General features: G+C 42.4%; 1 protein-coding gene across 10 annotated transcripts in view; it reads right to left on the bottom strand.

Moving 5' to 3' along the window:
- CFAP54 (cilia and flagella associated protein 54) overlaps positions 1–15,633 on the bottom strand; it is a 238,111-nt gene that overhangs the window by 107,182 nt on the left and 115,296 nt on the right. For all 10 annotated transcript variants that reach the window (XR_012905249.1, XM_075933796.1, XM_075933789.1 and 7 more), the window contains 2 exons: positions 10,549–10,776; positions 8,707–8,849 (listed from right to left, as the gene is read on the bottom strand). Coding sequence is in view for 9 of the 10 variants with exons in the window: in XM_075933796.1 (XP_075789911.1) it covers positions 8,707–8,849; positions 10,549–10,776 (371 nt within the window). In the remaining variant the exon portion in view is untranslated. The remainder of the gene's footprint in view (positions 1–8,706; positions 8,850–10,548; positions 10,777–15,633) is intronic.

Raw genomic sequence — 15,633 nt, 5'->3', positions numbered from 1 at the left:
GCTCTTAGCAGCAAAATCTAATAGCCCTTACTACAGGTAAGTCTTACTCCAAGTATTTCTTTCAAGTTAAAGTGAAGCTTCTCCAGTACGTGAGCTCTAAATAAAAATATGCATTTTCAGAATTCTTGATTAAAGAAATATAAATGGCTCTAGGATTCCATAAATTCTCGATGGGCTCTGATTTATAAATAACAAGATAGACTTGAGAATACTATTTAGTTTCAAATTAGCTGCTATAGATAAACCCAGGGGGCTCATCTACACTGGCCCCTTTGAAGTAGGAATAGGATCCTCTGGAAAAGGGCGCTTTTTCCGGAGGATCGGGGCCAGTGTAGACGCTCTTTTCCGGCTTTTCTAAAAGCCGGAAAAAAGCGGCGGACATTTTTATTTAAATGCTGCGGGGGGATATTTAAATCCCCCGTGGATTTCCCTATTACTATCTCAAAAATTACCATGCCCCTTCCGGAAAAGGGGCCAGTGTAGACGTAGCCAGGGAGTACTGGCATCTAGTTACAATTATTCCTTATCATAGCTGTGTTACTTGAGGGGGCAAGTTAAACAATCATATGCTTAAACAACAAGGAGTCCTGAGGCACCGTAAAGACTAATAAATTTATTTGGGCATAAATTTTCGTGGGTTGGAGCCCACTTCATCAGATACATGAAATGGAAACTTCAGTTTGGCAAGGATATATAAAAATGCCAAGGTCAGAGTGTTACACTATTATGGGGAGGAACAGTGCTAATGAGGCCCATTCAAGGTGGATGTGGCCTACTTCCAACAGTTGAGAAGGTGAGAACACCAAAAGAAGGGGAATTATTTTTTTGTAGCAAGCTAGTTACTTCTAGTCTCTATTCATACCCAGTGGAAGGCTATGTCTACACTACAAGGTTTTTGCGCAAAAACCGTCAGAGCGCCCACACTTCAAGTGCATTTTTTGGGGAAAAATACAGTAAATCGACAGGACAGAGGGCTTTTGCTGGCAGAGTTATTCCTCTCCCGATGACTATATCTGTTGCACAAAAAGGCAGGTGTGGATGCTCCGCAGGGGTTTCTTGTGCAAAAAGAGCCCATTAGAAAAAGCACAGGTGCTCTGATAGCCATTCTGTTTATGGCAATCAGAGCTTTCTTGCACAAGAGTGTCCATGCAGTGTGGACACTCTCTTGTGCAAAAGCACATTTTGCAATGTGCTTTTGAGGTGTGGACGCGCTTTTGCGCAACAAGTTTTGGAGGAAGATCAGTGTAGACAAAGCTTAAGAGTGTCAAGTTTGCATATGAATTCTAGCTCTGCTATTTCACACTGTAGTCTATTTTTGAAGAGCTGCAATTCATATGCAAACTTGACACTATGAGACTGAAAGCATTTCTTCCCACAATATATAATTAGACTGTGGAACCCACTATCATAGGATGGTTCTAAAACAAAACAAAAAAATGCAATTCAAAAAGGGACTGGATAGCAAGGTGATCCACATTTATAACAGTCAAAGTAACAGGAAGAATATTAAAAGGTAGATAAGACTTCCTGCTTTAGGGCTTAAGACAATCTTTAACAATGAGGACTTAAGATGAGACACCGAGGGGAAGATTCTCTCATATCTGCCTCTGTGGATCTTCTTTAATCTTCTCTGAAAAATCTGGTGTTGACCAGTACAGCAATTGCTATGTTGTTATATAGTCTCCTCTCACCCTTCTGGCAAGGTCACAAGATTGCTAAACATTTTCCATAGCAGCACTGATGCCTGAGAAAGTGTACACAAAAAGGGAATACTGGCCAGAGCAGTTATTAACACACAATATCAAGAAAAATCTCCTTTTGTAGTAAATGAGGGGAGGGAAAAACAGAGGAGACCTGTGGGATGTCGGAAAGCCAGGGAACCTTCTCCAGTCTTCCCCAAATGAAGTATAAGTAAGTTGCCCAAAGTCACACAAGAACCAGTGATGGAGCCTGGAAGTAAAATGGGAGGGTATCCTGAAACCCCAACCTAATCTATCCTCACCATCTCCATACAGCAGTGTTTCTTAAACGTTTTAAGATAGAGGAACACCAAACAATTTTTTTTTTTTTGAGGAACACCAAGGACTTTTTGTTGAACAGAAAAAAAATAGGGTCAGGGAGAAAGTTATGGGGGAGTTATTGGGGGAGGGGGAGAAGGCACCTGTCCCTTTAAGGGTGGCCATTTTGAAGTCTGTTGTTCTCTGCAGCACACCTCTGACTGCCTCATGGCACACCAGTGTACCACGGAACACAGTTTAATAAACACTGCCATAGAGTGTTTTGTCTGTAAGAGCTGGCTTGTAATTCTGACAATATTAAATAAGGTATTAAGAGAAGGGAAGGTTACTCGCCTGTGCAGTAACTGGAGTGCTTTGAGATGGTTGTCCCTGTCAGTGTTCCAGCTTATGTGCATCAGCGTCGCTGCGCACAGGTTGGAGATTTGTATTAGAAGTGCCCCTGGCCGGCAGCATGCACAGCATTCCAGCACGAGCATTATGAGTGTGCTACTCCATATGCACAGCCGGCTGCCTTCCGTTCCTTCTGTGACCCAGATACCTGTGAGTCTGAAGTCGAGGGGAGGAAAAGTAAGTGGTGGAGCACCCACAGGGACACCATCTCGAAGAATTCCAGTTACTGCACAGATGAGTAACCTTCCCTTCTTCATTGATGTTCCCTGCGGGTGCTCCACCTTAGGTGAATACAAAGCAGTGGTCAAGTTAGTAGGCAGGAGATTTGGAGTGTATGAGTCTGCAACCGAGAGTATTGTTTGGCCGAACGTTGTTTCAGAGTCTGCGAATGTGTGGATGACATAGTGCTGAGTGAATGTATGCGTAGATGCCCACGTGGCAGCCTTGCATATTTGTTCCATTGAAATACCTCTTAGGAATGTGGTTGTGGCCACCATGGCTCTTGTGGCGTGAGCTCTTATATTGGGAGGTGGCTCCTTTTGTGCAAATTCGTACGCCAAGCGTATGCAGTTTGATACCCATTTTGATAATCTTTGTTTTGATATGGGCAATCCTTGTGACCTTTCTGTCATTGAGATAAACAGTCGTGGAGATTTTTTGAAAGGTTTTGTGCCCTGTAAGTAAAAGGAGAGTACCCTGCGGACGTCCAGGTTATGATGCGCCTCCTCCTTTCGGTCTTTATGAGGTTTTGGGTAGAAAGCAGGTAAATGTATTGGTTTGTTGTAATGGAATGAGGTAAGTACTTTTGGTATAAATTTCAGGTGTGTTCTACTTTGTCTTTGTGGAATGTTGTGTATGGCAGGTCCGACATGAGGGCTCCCAACTCTCCTATGTGCCTTGCAGAAGTAATTAAAACAAGGAATGCCACCTTCATTGAAAGGTGTAACAAAGATCATGTAGCTAATGGCTCAAAGGGTCTGCCCATGAGCCTCATCAGTACAAGATTTAAGTCCCATTCAGGTGTTGGGTTCTTAAGTGGTGGATACATGTTTTGTAGGCAACGCGGGAACCTTTTTATAGCAGGCTGGGTAAAGACCGATTGTGATTATAGTGGGAGGTGGAGGGCAGAGACAGAAGCTAGGCATACTCAGATAGAGCTCATGGAGAATCCTGTCTCGTGCAGGTGCAACAAGTACTATAGTAGATGTGTTAATTGTGTGTGCTGTGGTTTGTAATTATGGACAGAGCACCACATTGTGAAATGCCTCCATTTTTGTGTATATGTTTTTCTTGTTGTAGGTCTCCGGAATTTCTAAGAACATGTTGCACTCTCTTAGGTAGAGTACATTTTATGTCGTCTAACCAGCCAGCATCCAGGCTTGGAGATGTAGAGTTTGTATGTCGGGATAGTGAATCCAACTGTTGCACTGAGTGAGCAGTGCTCGAACTAGTGGGAAGCAGTGTGGTGGACGGATGCTCATCTGCAGCAAGTATGGATATCATGTTTGCCTGGGCCAATTGGGTGTTATGAGGATCACTCTAGCCCTGTCTTGTTTGACCTTGAGAATTACTCATTTTATCGGAGGGAATGCGTAGTACAGGTGTGTTTTCTACTGTATGGTGAAGGCATCTCCTAGTGAGTAGTGCCCTATGCTCACTCTGGAGCAGTACTGTGGGCAACAGGTATTGTGTTGCATGGCAAATAGGTCTATCAAAGGGAACCCTCTCTTCTTGAAGAGGAAGGTTAGCACTTAAGTGTCTATTTCCCACTTGTGTTTTTGGGAAAACTGCCTGCTTAGGGCATCTGCTAGTGTGTTGTCCTTCCCTAATAGGTTAAGTTGCAATGAGGTGTATGTTTCTTGGAATACACCATTCTCACAATTGGACTGCTTCTTGGCATGGCTCGTATGATCTGGCCCCTCCCTGTCTGTTGATACAGTACATAGTAGTTACGTTGTCCGTAAAGATCTGTACGGTTCTGTTTTGAATGAGGGGAAGCAAGTGTATGCATGCGTGTCTTATTGCCCTGAGTTTGAGCAGGTTGATGTGTTTCCCTCTGTCTTGCTTGGTCCTTTGCACCTGAACTACGCGTTGACCCAGGTGAGTGCCCCATACCATCAGTGAGGCATCCATAGTGATTGGTACTGATGGTGGTGCTCTTTGGAAGGGGACTCCAACACATATGTTGTTGTGGATGGGCCACCAAGTGAGGGAAGTCTTTATCTTGGTCAGTATGGCGATATGTTTATGTGATGGATGCATGGCTTGTACATCATGTGGAGCCATGCTTGCAGAGGTCTCATGTGGAGATGGATGTGTGGCAGTATGAATGTTGCTGCTGCCATGTGGCCTAGAATTTGCAGGCAGTCTTTGGCTGTTATCACTGCGTTAGACTGAGCTATTGAAATCAGTTGTTTTATTGCTGCAAATCTGTGTTCCAGTAGGGAGTCTATGGCTTTTATGCAGTCCAGTTGTGCCCCTATGAATTCTAGTGTTTGAGTTGGAATGAGTGTGCACTTGGGTATGTTTATCTGACGCCTCAGATTGTTGAATAACTCTCCGATGATGTTGACTGCCTGAGATATCTCTCTCTGTGTAGTGCCTGTTACTAGGCAATCCTCTAGATAGGGGAAAATAGTGATCCCCCTCTTTCTTAAGTGTGCGGTTACAACCACCAATACCTTCGAGAACACTCGTGGCGATATTGAGAGTCTGAAAGGCAACACTTTGTATTGAAAATGCTTGTCTTTTATCTTGAAGCGCAGAAAGCATCTCTGCAATGGGTGGATTGATATATGAAAATAGGCATCCTGGAGGTTGAGGATGGACAACCATGGTCCTTTTTCCAAGGCAGGGATAATTGCAGTGAGGGTCACCATTTTGAACCACTGGTATCTTATGAAGCAGTTGAGTCTCCAGAGGTCCAATATGGGTCTCCATCCTCCTGATTTTTTTGTGGTCAGGAAATAATGGGAGTAGAAACCCTTGCGGTACCTCTTCTATGGCTCCCAGCATGAGGTGGTGTTCTGCTTCTTGTAAGAGCAGCATCTCGTGAGAGGGGTCCCTGAAGAGGGATGGGCAAGAAGGGTGGTAGGGGGGGATAAATGAAAACAGTATACAATAACCACTGTTTACGATTTCCAGCACCCACCTGTCGGTGGTGATGGCACTCCAGGCTGGGTAAAATGCGGCTAATCTGCTGCCAAATGTTTTGGAGGGTTTGAATTGCTGCCTTGGAAATGTTGGGGTTGTCTGACCCTCAACCAATACCTCAAAATGCTTGTCTGAACTTCAATGGCTGTTGAGATGTTGATAGATCGGAGGGTTGCCTGCACCTGTTTTGGCGTGGTCTCCGTCTGTTGTCATAAGGATGCTGCAGTTGATTAAAGGATGTAGATCCATATATTTGTGTAAAAGGTCTGCCTTGTTTTCTCTTTGTAACAGATGCCTGGATACCCAAGGGTTTCAATGTTGCTCATGAGTCCTTGAGAATGTGTAAGGATGTATTTGTGGATTCGGCAAAGAGTCTGATGCCGTTGAAGGGCAAGTCTTCCACCATTGGAATTCACTTCCCTTGGGAATCCTGATATGGAGCCAGGATGCTTGTCTCATGACTACTGCAGAAGCCAAGGATCTGGCTGCCGTATCTGCAGTCTAGTGAGGCTTGTGGAGCTGTTCTAGACATTAGTGCTCCTTCCTGTAAGCTGGATGTGAATTGTTCCCTTTCGTTGTCTGGTAGGGAATCAATAAATTTTGCTAACTGATCAAAGGTGTGATGTGTGTACTTTGCTAGTAATACTGTGTAGTTGGTTATTCAGAGTTGTAGGCGTGCTGATGAGTATGCCTTTTTGCCCATCATGTTCAATCTCTTCCAGTCTCTGTCAGAGGAAGCATTAAGAGTAGTTTGTTGTTTACCCCTGTGGTTAACTGCATCCACCACCAAGGAGTTGGGGGGAGGGGGGTAAATGGGAGAACAGAAATTCTGTTCCTTTTGGAGCAACATAGTACTTTCAATCTGACCTCTTGTCAGTCGGTGATATTGTGGCTGGCATTTTCCAAATGTTTTTAGCAGGATCCATAAGGGCCTCATTCATTGGGAGTGCTAGTTTCATACGTGGCGAAATATGCAGCATGTTTGTGAGTTTGTGTTGATTTCTGGGATAGCAGAGAGGGAAATCTCAAGTGAGTCCGCAACTCTCCTGAACAGTTTTTGGAACGATCTGAAGTTGTCCCCTGTTGCAGCTGGTGGAGGCATAATTGTATAAGTTATAGAAGTTGATACCATATTGATAGAGGGAGAACTGGGTGTATCATCATCATATTCAATCTCATCCTCTTCCTCGGCTGTAGCTAAGCTCTCTCTGCCAGGGAAGCTCTCTATTATGATATCTGGTTTCTGTGCTGGTACTGACTGGTGTGTTGTCTGAATCTGTTGTGATCTATATAGTGCCATGAATCCCACTAAGGCCAATTTGGTGGGTTAGGAGGTGAATCCATTGCTGCGGTTGCCATTGTTGGTTAGGCTTTGGTCAGGAGTATCGATGTGAATACGTGTTGGCATGTGCTTCTTCATCCTTACTGAATTCCGGCAGTATGGATGTAGCAAGTGTGGATGACAGGCTATGCCTTAATGCCTGTGGGGTCCTATCTATACCAGAAAGAGGCGTTCCTGGTACCATTGTGATTGCTAGATCCTCTGTGGTCATAAATTGTTGAACGGGCATAGGAGGGATATTATGTGAGGTGCCAGAGCTGTTGGTATCTGCATCAGCATTCTGGTCTGATTCATTTGTTCCTTGTGTTTTGCTGGTGCTGGTATCTCTGCCGCAGTGTTCTTTCCTGTTTCTATGTGCGGCTTTGATGTTGCCGTTGATGCTGTAGCGCTGTTTGTGTCAGACTCTCGGCACGGCTTTGTGCCTGCCATGGCTGGTGCCATGGTTTCACGCTCATTGCCGAGTTGGAAGTTTTGTCTTTTGCCTCCAGTGGTGCCTTCGCAGCAACATGGGCCTTTTGCTTTGGGTCCCAGCTTTTTTCAGAGCCGGTCTCATTCTTAGACTGCTTCTCAGACCCCTTTATTGCAGGGGTTTTGGAGGCAGTTCTAGCATGTAGAGATTGTTTCCTCAAAGGGGAGTTTGTCCTGGAGGAGGAATGGGACCTCTTTGTAGGCTGTTGCGCCCTGTCCCGGATCCTTACATCTGGCTTAGTAATAGGTTCCCTGTCAGATGCCACCTCAGGTCTGGGGGGGTGGCATGTTATGGGTTTGATGCTGGATGCATCTTTTTTTCTAGCTGTAGCATTTTTATCTGTAGTTCTCTGGACTTTCTCATTCTAGATGTTAGTTTCTTGCAGTGAGGGCACTCTTCCCTGAGGTGCTCCTCATTCAGGTAATGGATGCACAGGTCATGTCTGTCAGAGACTAATATAGATAGTTTACAGCCTGTACACCTTTTAAACCCAGGCAAACCTAGCGGGCTCGTCTACATTGGCCCCTTTTCCGGAAGGGGCATGGTAATTTTTGAAATCGCAATAGGGAAATGCGCGGGGGATTTAAATATCCCCCGCGGCATTTAAATAAAAATGTCCGCCGCTTTTTTCCGGCTTTTAGAAAAGCCGGAAAAGAGCGTCTACACTGGCCCCGATCCTCCGGAAAAAAAGCCCTTTTCCGGAGGATCTTATTCCTACTTTGAAGGGCTTTTTTTCCAGAGGATCGGGGCCAGTGTAGACGCTCTTTTCCGGCTTTTCTAAAAGCCGGAAAAAAGCGGCGGACATTTTTATTTAAATGCCGCGGGGGATATTTAAATCCCCTGCGCATTTCCCTATTGCGATTTCAAAAATTACCATGCCCCTTCCGGAAAAGGGGCCAATGTAGACGTAGCCAGCATGTTCCAGAAGACTTCTGTTTCGGCGTTTTGTTATCGCCACTAGTTCACAGTCCTGTAATCTGTTATACTAATTAAAACGAAGAAACCACTACATAAATAACATTTTTTAATCTAAGATAGATAACTGAAGAGTAACTATTTAATAGTGAGGTCAAGCAGGTGACTGCTAAGCTGTGACCAGAGATGGTGGTGGTTAAGAAGGAACTGAAGGTAGCTGGCTGTGCATGCAGAGTAGCGTGCTCAGAATGCTCATGCTGGCACTCAGCAAGTGCTGCAGGCCAGGGGCACTGCTAATACAACTCTCCGATGGGTGGGCAGCAAGGCAGATGTACCTTAGGTGGAGCACCCATGGGGACCCTCGAAGAAGAAAGCTAGGTTAAATAGATTTAGTCTGTTCACACATTCATGATTGTTACCAGTTATTTTTCTGGTGCTTCCTGACTGTGTTCTTTTAATCAGCAAGTGACTCAGTGCTCCTATGTTGTCATCTGTTCCTGCTCTCACAACTATGATGCCAGAATTATTTAATGACAACATTTCAGGGTCCAGAACATCATAACTGGAGAGGAAAAAGAAATAAAAAAATAATTTTTGAAAACCTAGATACTGTATTAAAAAGATTTCCAGCACATGTTCACAATATCCATTCCATCATCACTGAATTCTGTGTATTCTTAATTTACTTTTACACATTTTAAATAATGAATTATAGTCAGAAGTTTTAAATACTTAAAAAAAAAAGAACATAAGAACAGCCATATTGTGTCAGACCAAAGCTCCATCGCGCCCAGTATCCTAAACGCCGACAGTGGCCAATACCAGATGCCCCAGAGGAAGGGAACACAATAGGTAATCATCTCATGATCCCTCTCCTGTCATCCATTTCCAGACAAACAGAGACTAGATACACCAGTCCTACCCATTCTGGCTAACAGCCACTGATGGACCTAACCTCCATGAATCTATCTAGCTCTTTTTTTAAACCCTGTTAAAGTCCTAGTCTTCACAACATCCTCAGGCAAAGAGTTCCACAGACTGACTGAGCGCTGAGTGAAGAAAAACTTCCTTTTGTTTGTTTTAAACCTGCTGCCTATTAATTTCATTTGTGGCCCCTAGTTCTTATATTGTGGGAATAAGTAAATAACTTTTCCTTATTCACTTTTTCCACCTCCTGTCATGATTTTATAGACCTCTGTCATATCGCCTCCTCCCCCCCCCACCCATAGTCTCCTCTTTTCTGAGCTGAAAAGTCCAAGTCTTTTTAATCTCTCTTCATAGGGGACCCGTTCCAAACCCCTATTCATTTTTGTTGCCCTTTTCTGAACCTTTTCCAATGCCTATGTATCTTTTTTGAGATGCGGTGACCCATCTGTACTCAGTATTCAAGATGTGGTCATATCATGGTTAATATACAGACAATAAGATATTCTTTGTCTCATTCTATATCCCTTTTTCAACAAGTCCTAACATTCTGTTTGCTTTTTTGATTGCTGCTGCACACTCAGTGGATGTTTTCAGAGAACTCTCTACAATGATTCCAAGATCTCTCTCTTAAGTAGTTGTAGCTAAATTTGTCCCCATCATATTGTGTGTATAGTTGGGATTATTTTTTCCAATGTGCATTATTTTACATTCTTCAACATTACATTTCATTTTCTATTTTGTCGCCCAATCACTTAGTTTGGTGAGATCTTTTTGAAGCTCTTCCCTGTCTGCTTTGGTCTTAACTACATTGAGCAATTTGGTATGATCTGCTAATTTTGCCACCTTACTGTTACCCCTTTCTCTAGATCATTTATAAATAAGTTGAATAGGATTGGTCCCAGGACAGACCCTGGGAGGACCCCATTAGTTACCTCTCTCCACTCTGAAAATTACAATTGATTCCTACCCTTTGTTTCCTGTCTTAAAAAACAACAAACTCCTTTAAAACAAGGCACTCTAGTTCACCAATCTTATTACTTAGACTTCTAGTGTTTGTGTATAAGCACAAAAAGAATTCTTTACAGTTCAATTCCAAAACTTTCAATAGACACAGCACCTAGCAAAACAAAAATAATATAATAACCCCAAAGGGATCGCTGTTATACAATGTAAGATTTGCTTTATACTTGTGCATAGAGGTTATAAAATTTCTCATGCAACCTCAATAGCTGAGCTAGTCAGGTGACCAAACTGACCAATGGGATTTTAATTAAAAATGTAAGCACTAGTATTAATAATATATTCAATGTTTTAAGTATTATAGGATATCATACCTGTTCAAGTGCTGTAAAGCACAAATATTATTATATTCCTCTTCCAGCCTCTTTTTAAATAAATTGAAGTGAGCAATTGCCAGATAAATGTTCATCTGAGACCTCCATGGCATCTCCTCAAGACATAACTGATGGAATCTTTGTCGTTTTAAATAATTACTAACAAGTGGATTCAGCAGTACAACCAGGGTGTGAAAAGCTACTTTTTGTAGATCATCTCTTTGCTTCCTAAACAAAAACATGTTAAAGATTTTGTACATTAGCAGAAGAGATATGCCTTCCAAAGCTATGATGGAGGAAAAATGATAATGAGTACACAACAGAGTAATCCCATTATATAACAACAGACTTCTACTAGTTCAGAAGCACACTTTACATTTCTATGAAAAGGACATCTAAAGCAGTGATTTCACTGAACCAAGACAGTGTATTTTTTTTCAAATGTATTTAAGCTTAGATATATTCTACAACATTCAGGTCAAATCCTGCTACTCTTTCATTTGTTACTTATCTCCAAGGGAGTTTTCTCTGAATAATGAATGCAAAATTTGGTTCTGTGTTGTACTTTGTCATTTAAATAGGACATGGCAGCAAGTATTGTTAGAGAAACTAAAAGGTACTCTGCAGCCTTTAGATAGATAGAGAGAGAGAGAGATTAGAGGTTTGTACATCTGTCTGTGAGGCTGTCTGTTTGCCTGCAAATCTGTTTGTACAAGAACTCCTCCTAAATGGTAAGAGTTAGGACCACCAAATTTGGTATGAAGCTTTCTCTTATCCTAAGCTAAAGCAAGGTCAGTCTTTGGTTGTGCCAGGAAAAAGGGATGTGCCTGGAATTTTACTGTTTTCCATAACATGGAAAGGAAGGAGGTGGGAGGCCTGTGCACATCCCATTTTCTGGCCCCACTCCAGCCTGGGGCCAGAACCAAGCAATGCTAGTTATGTCTTCTAGTAACTGACAAAAGTGGTACCAAAGTTAACATTTCTCTTAATGATTCATGGATACATTTTAAGGCCAGAAAGGGCCACTATGTCATCTAGTCTGAGCTCATATATATGAGTGGCCATTGCATTTCACAGTTACCTCTGTATGGAGCCCAATAACAAGTCTGACTAAAACATTCCTTCCAGAATGGCAGTCATTTCTGATTTGAAGATATCAAGAGATGGAGAATCTACCATTTCCCTTGGTAGATTATTCTAGCAGTTAACCACCTTCACTTTTTAAAAAATGTGTTTTATTTCTAATTTGAATTTGTCTGACTTCAATTTCCAGCCTTTGATTAATGAGTCCTTTAATACTTCCATGAAGGTACTTATGCATTAAAATTAAATCACCTTTCAATCTTCTGCTCAATATTATGAATATATTGAGCTCTTTAAATGTCATATTCTGAAGTATTTTCTCCAGCTTTTGAATATTTTTGTGGCTCTTCTTTGCACCATCCCAAATTTTTCAAAGTTCTTTTTAAATTGTAGATACCAGTATTATACATCATGTTCTAAATTGATGGAGTGGATGAAAGAGATTAAACCCTTAGGATTTGTAACATACACTCATTCTCTTGAAAGACATATTTTTCTTTCTGGAATGACAATTACTCCAATTCAGATGTGACCTATGACCAGAAACAGTTAAGCAGCTTGCAAGCTAATCAACATAGATCCAACCTTTAGAGCAGGGGTGGGGAACCTTTTTTTTTTTTTTTGGGTCAGAGGCTACTGAGTCACTCAGGGTATGTCAAGACTACATCCCTCTGTCACCAGAGGGATGTAAATTAGACATACTGAAATTGCTAGTCAAGCGGGGATTTAAATATCCTGCACTTCATTAGAATAAAAATGGCCACCACTTTGCAGCATTTTGCCGGCAAAAAGTGGCAGTCTAGATGGGGATCAATCGACAAGGAAAGCCTTTTCCGACTGATCCCTTATGCCTTGTGCAACGAGGTTTACAGGATCAGTCAGAAAAGGCTTTCCTTGTCAACCGATCCCCGTCTAGACTGCCGCTTTTTGCCAGCAAAGTGCCACGTCAGCAAAAAGCGGTGGCCATTTTTATTCTAATGAAGCGCGGGATATTTAAATCTCCACTTCATTAGCAATTTCGGTATGTCTAATTTACATCCCTCTGGTGACAGAGGGATGTAGTCTAGACATACCCTCAGGGACCACAAAAAATGTATTGACCTGGAGCCCAAGTCATAAGCAAAAACCCTCCAATGAACCAAACAAACAAAAAACAAAACCCTCTTACTCTGACCTGGCCTTCACTCACACAATTTGGGGCACGGAGGTTCAGGGCTTCGTCTTGCAGTTGGGTGAGCCAGTGCTCACACTCCAACCCTGCAGAGGACACTGAAGCTTGAACTTCCCCCAGCAGTGGGACAAGATGGTGCTCATAGTCCAGCTCAATGGGGGGAGAGCACTGAAGCTCAAAGACTTGCTGCTGGGCTGGAGTGTGAGCACTAGCTCACCCTACTATGATAGAAAGCCCTGAGCCTCACCCTAGGCTGAATAAAGATAAGCTGGGGCCGAATCCAGCCTGCAGGCTGTTGGTACCCACCTCTACTTAGACATGTTAGAAAACTATGTAAATGGTAGTTAGGACTATTCCATGTTAAATAGACTAGAACTTTGAAATGCAAACCTGTATTCTTAGAAAATTACAGGCACTACCAATTGAATGTGTTTACTTACATCTTGCTAGAGGTTAGCCATTTAAACAGAAAATTTCTGTCTATTACTATAAATATTGATTCAGAGATGAATAGGGAATATTAGCATTTAGATTAATCTTGGGTTAAATAATGTTACTGTCTACATGTCTCTTTAAAGTTTGTAATAAATTGTTTAATGGATAAACTATCTTATGTTAATTCATGTAGTAATGACCCCATGACCTTTAGGAAACAGAAAAATACTTCAAAAGCCTATTGCTCATCCAAGTCTGTATGATTGACAGTGTGTCACAAAACTGCATACAAACTCTTGAGACCTGATCTTTTCCTTTCAGACCTAATGGTTTAAGCAGGGGAAACTTTTTTTTCCATAAGACTGAGATCTCCAGTCCCACCTGAATCATCTTATATATGAATTTTGGACTATAACCTATGGACTAATTCTGAAATAACTCTTTGAAACTACAAAGCCATGAAACTGATCTGAAAAATATACTCATCTTTACGTATATTGATCTTTTAACCATTTTGTTAAGCATGCATTTGTGTAAGATTTGAAATATTCATTAACTTGGGGATGATGTGTCTGATCCTTTGGGGTTGGCAGAACTTTCATATTTGAGTTGGGTGCCTGCGTGGTAGCCCAAAGCTGAGCTGCTACAATGGAACTATGTTTTGGCTTCGGGGTAACGAGTAAGTATCACAGAAGTTGTTTTGAGACTAGCTTAATGGAACTAAGTATTGGAATGGCCACTTGCTTTGGGGATTGTCAGCCACATTCTTTACAGTTTGCCTTAATTGAATAACCACATTGTGGCTCTTCTGAGATCCTGGTCACATCAAAATATCCTGAACAGCCCCTTCAGAGCAAATTTTTGAAACCCTTTGTTTAAAGCATCTCCAAGACTCAAAGTTATATCAGGTCTAGTCATTTTGTAAGATAATTTCGGATTACTTGTACTTATCAATTGCTGGAAGTACAAGTGGCCTATTCACAACATTAATAGTTCAAGCTTTCACCTAATGAGGGAAAGTTATTGGTCTCTTAGGGTATGGCTATACTACAAATATAAGTTATATTTATTAAAGTCAACTTATTAGCATCCGTATTTACAAATGCAATCTATAGGTCCTCACTAGACACATGGAGTGCGTCCACACAGCTCCATAAACTCAGAATAAGATACGCAATTTGTGCTCACCACCCAGCCCCAGTATGCCTGCAGACTGCAACTTTCCCTTCTCACAGTGACCTGCAAAGGAGAAGGGGGACCTATTCTCTGCGATAAGCCCTCAAGCCCTTCGCAAACAGGACAGCAAATCTGGGGTCATGATTTGTTGGGAATGAGCAAACAGAGATGGATTGCCTTATTGCTATCACTTACAGAGCACAGATTCCTCCCCCCACATAGATATCAGATTCAGGATCTTCTGCATGCTCCATGTTGGATTTCATGTGTGATCCTTGTCATTCATGGTCAAGTGCGCTACTGAAGTGTGCTGCTGGGCTTATCACAAATTCCTTTCCTGTATATCTATGAGTGCATCAGAGTTGAAAGTGCTGGCACTGTGGGGACCATGGTTCTCTCTAAGCTTCATGGCAGCACTGCCCCACAGCTGCTTAATCAGCTCTGCCCATTCAGGTAGCTCCGTGAACGGAGTCCTAAGCCCCTGACCACGTGCAGCTGATTAAGCAGCTGTGGGGCCACGCTGCTGTGCAAGTGAGAGGGAACCTTGGCAGGTACCACTCAGAGTCCAAGAACATTGACTTTAACAGCACTACATCTGCACTATCCTGAAGTCAACCATACAAGGTCAAATCTAGCGCTACTCCTCTCGGCAGGAGGGAGTAAAGAAGTCAGGGGAAGTGGCTTAATAGTGTAGACTCATTGATTATAAAATCGACCTAACACAGCTGACACTGATCTAACACTATTGTGCCAACCAGGCCTAAAATATCATTTTCTTCCCAAAGGAGGAACAAGTGCAGCTTCATTGGCTTGTGTTAAGAAATAATTTTCTGGTGTCTAAAGAATATGAGAGACAAAAGGGTGATGTTAAGAACTACTTTGGAACATTCTGGAGTGATAAAAATACTGGAAATTGTATCTTTAGACTCTTAGGGTATGTCTACACTACAGCACTAATTTGAACTAACTTAGTTTGAATTAGTTCATTCGAACTAAGCTAATTCGAATTAGCACATCTAGACTTAAAAACTAGTTCGAATTAGCGTTTTGCTAATTCGAACTAGCATGTCCACACTGAGTGGACCCTGAACCGGGGTTAAGGATGGCCGGAAGCAGTGCCGGCAGGGCATCAGATTAGGACTTAGAGTGTGGAGCTGCTGCCTCAGGCTAGCCGAGGGCTGTGCTTAAAGGGACCCGACCCCCACCCCAGACAGACAGTT

The sequence above is a fragment of the Pelodiscus sinensis genome, chromosome 1, assembly GCF_049634645.1.
Source record: "Pelodiscus sinensis isolate JC-2024 chromosome 1, ASM4963464v1, whole genome shotgun sequence".
NCBI lineage: Eukaryota > Metazoa > Chordata > Testudines > Trionychidae > Pelodiscus > Pelodiscus sinensis.
The sequence above is the reverse complement of the archived record's forward strand: the minus strand, read 5'-3'. Positions and strand labels throughout refer to the sequence as shown.